The sequence below is a fragment of the Vanessa atalanta genome, chromosome 10 (assembly GCF_905147765.1).
Source record: "Vanessa atalanta chromosome 10, ilVanAtal1.2, whole genome shotgun sequence".
Taxonomy (NCBI): Eukaryota; Metazoa; Arthropoda; class Insecta; order Lepidoptera; family Nymphalidae; genus Vanessa; species Vanessa atalanta.
The window spans coordinates 2,154,057-2,161,571 of record NC_061880.1 but is presented as its reverse complement, the minus strand read 5'-3'; the positions used below and the strand labels follow the sequence as shown (position 1 = coordinate 2,161,571).

Genomic DNA, 7,515 nt, shown 5'->3' with positions numbered 1-7,515 from the left:
TTAAATGGTCTAGTGTCACGGTTAAAGGCGGGCACATAAATCTGTCATTTCATAGCAAATATAAATTGCAAAAAAAATCTTAAAACTTAACTTAGAATTACAAAAAATTGTTCAGCAGCGACTAATCGATCTATTAGAAATTACGTTCACATTTTATGGCATTTTATTTTACTTACTTTTCTTATTGGTCGTTAACATTAAGTTAATCCATAGAGTAACACTACAACTTCCATAAGTATCCCGGAATAATATAAATATACCTCAGTATCACTGTTTCTAATAGGAGATTATTTTGTAAATAAAACTTATTTTGGTTAAGTCACTAAGTCTATTTGTCTTTCAAAATTGTTACATGTTACAAAGGAACTAAGTGTAATAAATATACATATTTATTTATTTATTTGCTAAGTTTCTTATGTCATATTTGAAAATTGTCGGCTGTACTTGCGCATTTTCGCCATCTGGACTGCATTACTCTGCCGTCTACTGTGAGCTGTATGATGCGAGTGACTAGATCTTTCAGAATGCGGTGTTTGTGCATCAAGTCTATCATCGTCTCTAGTAGATTCGATATCGTCCTCTTCCTTATCATCATCTTTTTTAGAGCCTTTAGATCCGCTTCCTGTCGACTCTCGATGACGAACTGGCTTAACATCTCCACTGAAGCTGAATATGAACTTCAACTCTGCGATCAGTTCTTCTCTGAATGAAACCTAAAAATATCGCAATACACTAATAAAATTACACTTCTAATATTCTGATTTATTTTGACGATCAGTAAATAAATATAGAAATCATTACAAGTACGGTGAGACTAGACATAATTGACCATTGAAAATTTCGCTTATTCGATTTTCGCCATTATTTATGTATTATTTTTATCACTTGACCAACAGACAGCACTTGACGGACGATTAGTTTGGACAAAAGCGTTTCGACAATTAATTATGTCGAATGGACTTTAACCTAGTCCCTCTGGATTATATGTAGGACAATTCGAATCAAACGGATTGAAGTGTCAACACATAAATAAATTTTTATTTTCCCACCTTGACTTTGTGGGAGATCATCCATACATTGATAGTCATTTCTATGAAGGCACAAACGATAGCTAAACCAGAACCCGCTGCCAGGACAATGAACACTCCACCCACATTTGCTAACACCAATGGCTGAGCATCACCGCTGCTTGTATCGTCATCCTGGAAAATTTTATTTAAATTTGATTATTTAGCTTTGAATTGTGAACGCATTTTAGATGAGTCAAACGTCGAATACATTACAAGTATAGAAAGCTTTACCAATGTTTTATTAAAAAAGTATGTATTCGAAATTTAATACCAAAAGAGGCGAATCTATATGAAAACAGTGATCTAGATATATGGAATGATTTTTATTCTTGTGCGTCAATCACGTGAATACTGAACGTATCGGTAAGAGATTATGACCAAACGATGCAGATTCCTCTGTAGATGATTAAAGGCTTTTTATTCATTCCGTTAATCCTTTCCTTTCCTTATACTTAATACACAGCAAATCGAGCGAGTAATTAATAAATACGAGTATCTATACGACAACTATCATACAAGTATTTATACATAATTATGTACATCCATCCGAACTTAATTCGTCACGCTACTCCTTTGCCGTTTTATTAAATATAATATACGTTCTTCAATTTATTTAACCGGCACAAAGGTATCATTATAATATTTCCCTTTATCGCCGAGAACTAGATTAATTATAAATAATAATTAATTAAGTACAAGAAAACTCAGTGACGATGTCCCAAATTTGAGTTTGTAATATTCGTTTAAGATTGGAGTATTTTTATAATATTACCGCACAAGCACCACCCCCTCTTTTTTCCTTCCACCACTTATCCTTCATCCTCATGATCTTTCCTTGTTCCTGTAACTGCAATATTGATTCACTCATCGGTTGTCTATATGGAGAATCTGAAAATAAAAATGGAATAGTTATAAGATCACACATAAACATCATTAATAAATATTAAAAAACAATTAGGTATTAGATAGTTATTCATACTTTTCTTCATTGCAATGCCATATCCTTTGCTATCTAATAGCCCTCCCACTTGAGCAACGTCGCAATTTCTCTCTACCATATACTCGATCGATGTGGACTCCATTAGAAAGGCGTAGTTTTCGTCTTCAGATTTAACTCTAAAACATATATTTTAACGTAAATAATAACCTACTGACAGAATTACAGCCACAGTGGCAAATATCAAAAGCTAGACATAAGCGTAGTAGAAATTAAAGTACACATGTGTACGTAGCCACAGGTACACTTGATATTTCTTTACCCTCATAGTCCTGTTAGATAGTAATCGAATACGACCGGAAAGAGCAGTCCTAAACCAATACGATAAGATGTTTTCCAAGTCACTGTCAGCTGCTACAGAACCGCCGGAAGTTGTACTGCTAGCCCCTACCAAACGGCCGTCGAAGTATATAAAAAAATGTAAATTTATAAGGGTGACTTACCTCTCGAGTCCGATTTCATTCGTTTGTGTCATCAATTCAGGATGTGCGTCCATATACTGATACATTTTTTGATAAAGTATGTTATCTGACTCCTAAAATTATTCGAGAACTTTTATAATATCAACCAAATAGTCGCCCATAATTAAAAAAATATATATTAAGATCAATAAGTCACCTTGAAAAAACTAAAAGTAGCGCCTCCTTTCTTTGCCCCATAGGTTATGCCGTATGGATTGTTTGATAAATCGGATACACTTTTGATCGCATAAAACTTTGACTCAACGGTCAAAAATGCAGCGAGGTTAGCTGTATATGATGATACCATAATTAGAGTAAAGAACCACCACATACTGCCTGCCATCCTTGTCGATACTGCACTAAATAAAAAATCGTAATTAAAAAATTATAAAGTAACGTAAAAAAGATTGCATTTACTCTGTGACGTATATCATGTGATAAATATATAAAGTTATAAAAGAGAAATATTGTTTATTGGTAACCAAAAATATTATAATTTTCTGTCAATATCTGAAATTATCTAAGCAAATTGACAAATATTTCAGCGGAACCGCAACAAGAGACTTGGTGTCATATATTTTTTAACAACTTTTTGACAGTTGCTGACTGTCAATTAGGCCACCTGATGTTAAGTGGTCCCAACTGCCACTAAACATGGCACTGTAAGAAACATTAACCATTAATTACATCGTAAATGCGCCACCAAACTTGGGAACTAAGATTTTATATCCCTTGTACCTGTTGTTAGACTGCCTTATTAAATCATTTTATGATACACACAAAAGTATTTACATGGGTGCTATTTCGGATCCTTGTGTCAGCACACTTCCTAGGGTAAACCAAAATGAATTTGCTATTGTAAATTGATTATCCAAAGTTTCCGGCTCTGCTATACATGGGTATGGATTCTGCCATTCTTCCGGAGCAAATCGTCCAAGTATGAAGAGTAATACCGATACACCAACATACGCCCCAGCTAGCCAACCCCAAACCTTGAAACGGGAGTAATTAGTGACATCTTAATTCAGTAATATATATAATATTCAATCAGATATGGGTATATTATCGACAATAATATTTCCGCTCACGATTCAGGATAGGTTTTATAAGGCAGACTAGTAAAACTGCACTTGTGTGCTCAAGTGTGCGCAAACACAAATCAAACCAATCCATAAACAAAAACGATATTTTTTTTAATATCCCGTCCTAATATTCAAACCTTCTTGGGATCAGCCTACTGAGCAAGTCATTATACAAAATAAGGCATATATTATTATAAGATAGAATACATTTTAAGCTTTAATTTCTGGCTATTTATATAACTAACCTGGTATGAAAATGGGGATATGAAAGAGAACAGGTCAGGGGGTTGCTTCGTTGGTTTTTTATACAAGATAGTTATGCCTAAATTCATAAACGGACTGGTAAAATCTACCACTTTTTGACGCGCTGCTGTTATCGTCAAATCAGTTATTGCAAAATCTGCCCTCTGTAACAGAGAAGAAAATAAAATATATAAAAAAGAGAAACCGAATAATTTAATGCAATAACAATTATTTACCACGTATGACTTAAAATTATTAACATAGCTAAGTATATTTCAGATATTTAGGTAAAGAATCTTATTTACACCGTCCATTATCTTTTCCATCATTCCAGTCCATTTGCGAGTTTTAGAGTCATATGACCCGTAAACGCCGTCGGCTTGGATATCGAATGTATAGTTGAATTCATTCATCTTTGCTAGTTCTTCGATGATTTCTATACCAAAACCTTCGTAACGTTCGTTGCCCTCTAGCTTTTTAGAAGACTCCTTCAGCATTCCATAGGGCGCGCTCTGTAAAATTGTATACATTTTAATGGAGATTAATTTGGATAAGAGCTATTATTTAAGAGTTACGTACCAGCGCAGTTAGAACAATGAAGTGTTTGCCTTTCATGGATTCACTTCCTTCCTGTTCTACTCCTGGAATTATTTTTCTAGCTTCACTGAAACCATCTTCCGTAGTCCAAGTACCGATCTGTTGTTTATATAATAAAAAGTATTTTGGTGTTACAACGTTAAACAAAATATTAAGCATTTATATACCTTTTCAAAACCATGAGCCATGACCTCAAGAACATCAACCTCTATATCAGAACGGAAACCGTCGTCATCAAACTTAATAGTTCCTGTCAAACCATCAACTTCCATCTAAAAGTGTGATAAAAATTACCAATTATAAAAAAAATATATATATAACCAAATGAAATGTATTAAACATGCAATGATTTCCATAAAATCGTTTTTTGTAATCCAATTTTTTTTTTATTTTATTTATGATAAAAAGTATCTTGTTGACAAAAGTTGACAAAAGAAACAAATATTGTATGTAATGTAACAAAAGTTGCCTCACAGTTCTAAGGTGATTAATAATAGTAGAACCGAATGCCCAAGTCTCGCCGCTGTCGCACGTAAAATTTGCGCCTTCCTCCAAACCCATTGCCTTGATGGCCGACGTATACAAAATAACTGAATCATACACTAAAGCCAATTTAAAATTAAGATCACTTTGTTGTATATCATTTTCTATTTTTCCTTCTGAAAGCTCTTTTACTTTTTCATTCAAAGCAGATACGAAGTTTTCAATGTCTTTCAAATTTGAATCAAAAAATCTAATTCCTGCAAAATTTTATATGAACAATTACTTCATATTTATGATACAGCAATAATTTTCCGTTACAGTAAATTAGCTAAAAACGTTAGAAATAGTTAATCCACAATTTTTCTTTCTTTTTTTATGAGAAATATTATTTTTATAAAAATAAAATACCTGTAATATTAGAACCGCCATGTTTATAAGGATTAATGTCAATTGTTTGAAAATCGGGATCCATAATAATATAGCTATGTACATCAGACATTATGCCAACTTGTTGAGCTTGTTCTAAAAATTGAGGTAATTTATCTTTTCCACAACTGACTAAATAATTAACAGAACCAGAAGATTTGATTGTTTTCAATTGCGATCTAAAATATATAAATTTTATTTGCTATAATTAAGTCAACAGTTTCGTTAATTCTATTAACGTTCTCGTTTACCTGTAATCATCACCGTCTGGAAGTTGTACTATCGTCATTAATATGTCTTCCTCTGAATCTAAATCTTGTATTGTAACTATACCGTCCAAAACCGCTAAATGCTCAGAACCTTCGTATATTATTGTGAAATCTGTCCAACTTTTCATTTTAATGATATCAGCGAATATCTACAATTGCATTACATTACTTATTTCATTTTCTTAATCATTTTAAATGTATATTACTTGCAATACCTTTGAATAGGAAACATAATGAGGATATAAATTTATTGCAGACCAGTTTCGGTTTTGTGTTTCAATCGGTTCGACGATTATTTGTGGAATTTCTACAAAGTCCGCAATGCCCTGAATATGTTGTAATGCTATCCTTGTCGTAGGCCCAAATACCGCAAATGTAGAACTCTACAAGAAATTATAATATTTAAAAATTATTATTGGATTTTCAAAATCAAATCTGACAAATGTTGTTATAACCTCCATAAGTGAGCACATGGCATTTTCAGCTTCAAGTAAATCACCAGGCGATGTTTTTATCACATTGCCCACAAAGGGATTCTCTTCATTCTGAGATACTGCATCGATGGCAACGTTAAATGCAGCTTCGTAAAAAAAGCTTCCATCATCAAATATCGCTCCTAAAAAGTTTAAAACTGGTTAAGGCATTTATCGTGACTACCAAGGAGATATTTATATTGACAGACACTTATATTACATATCCTAAAACTTAAATTGTGATGCTGTCTGGTAAAAAATATCATATAGACTCACTATAATAACAATTGAAAACATAAATTTAATATAAGATATACCAAAGACACGTACAACACCTCTGTCGAGATACAAACGTATTAATTAAAAATATATATTTTAGTGTTAATGTTAATAAACAGCTACAGCATATTTAGAAAAGATAATTACCTCTAAGTGAAACAAAGGATACAAAACTTACCTAGAGTTCTTTCTCCTTGTACATAAAACGAACGATTTATTATTATTAAATATATGAACCATTTCAAATTGTTATACATTCTTACTCGCGTTCATTTGATCTAAAATATAATAACACGACGCGTTTACACTGTGTCCAGTTTCAATATATGTCTTAAATTCACATTGGCCATCTCGAATTAATTTACCAGACCATTATGTTATATAGGCTGATTATTTTTGGACCTATTCTACAGTTTGTAACGTACACCTAATTGTGTCACATTTCTAGTTAGTTGGCGTTTGCAGCGTTGGCTCGAAATAGCCAAACCGCCTATTACATTTGTGCATTCGTTGTGCCACAGTACAGCACTGCAGCTGCTGTTAGTTTAAATTTTATGACTAAATTACATGATGCTCAGTAATTATTACTGAAATAACAAAATAAGTTATTATTAGAATAACATACTTGAATTTCGGTATATTACTGTTCATATCTTCGAAATCGTGCAACACAAATAAAAGCATGAACGGATTTCAGGAAAATGATGTCGAGTTTTCCGTACAATAGTCCATCTAATACATACAAATTACGAAAATTTTGCATAGTTCAGCTTGCGTGTCTCCAGCTGATACAGCAATGGAGTTAAAATATTCTAGAACGGGAAAACTGTTAAATTATTTACTGCAATCTAGCTGTTCGGAAATAACAGACTCGAAACTCATCACCGAACACGATTACCAAATATCAAATAAGGACATGCGATATTTACTTTAATAATTATAACACAAGGATACACGCGTAAGTCTCGATAAGTCTAGTATCACATCACCGTGATACGTAAGCACTGATATAAATAATAAATTATTATTATATGAACAATTTTTATATTAATTTGTATATTTGAGCTATAATCTTTACAACTTGGTTAAATAAATTAAACACACGTTCAAAGATCACCTATACAATATACAGAAA

At 32.5% G+C, this 7,515-nt stretch overlaps 1 protein-coding gene across 2 annotated transcripts; it reads right to left on the bottom strand.

Moving 5' to 3' along the window:
- Nucleotides 1-333: 333 nt before the first annotated feature.
- On the bottom strand, nt 334-6,924 carry LOC125066944 (glutamate receptor ionotropic, kainate 2-like). 2 transcript variants are annotated; one of them, XM_047675276.1, is made up of 17 exons: nt 6,559-6,924; nt 6,084-6,244; nt 5,844-6,011; nt 5,611-5,777; nt 5,342-5,538; nt 4,925-5,190; nt 4,618-4,722; nt 4,433-4,549; nt 4,159-4,365; nt 3,856-4,017; nt 3,321-3,520; nt 2,686-2,887; nt 2,511-2,602; nt 2,050-2,186; nt 1,843-1,958; nt 1,050-1,202; nt 334-713 (listed from the first exon to the last, which is right to left on the bottom strand). In XM_047675276.1, exons 1-17 carry the CDS (start codon nt 6,635-6,637, stop codon nt 414-416), a joined length of 2,829 nt encoding a protein of 942 aa, XP_047531232.1. In that variant the 5' UTR covers nt 6,638-6,924; the 3' UTR covers nt 334-413. The 2 variants fall into 2 exon arrangements, with proteins under 2 accessions (XP_047531232.1, XP_047531233.1); XM_047675277.1 differs by lacking the exon at nt 4,433-4,549.
- Between the last annotated feature and the right edge of the window lie 591 nt (nt 6,925-7,515).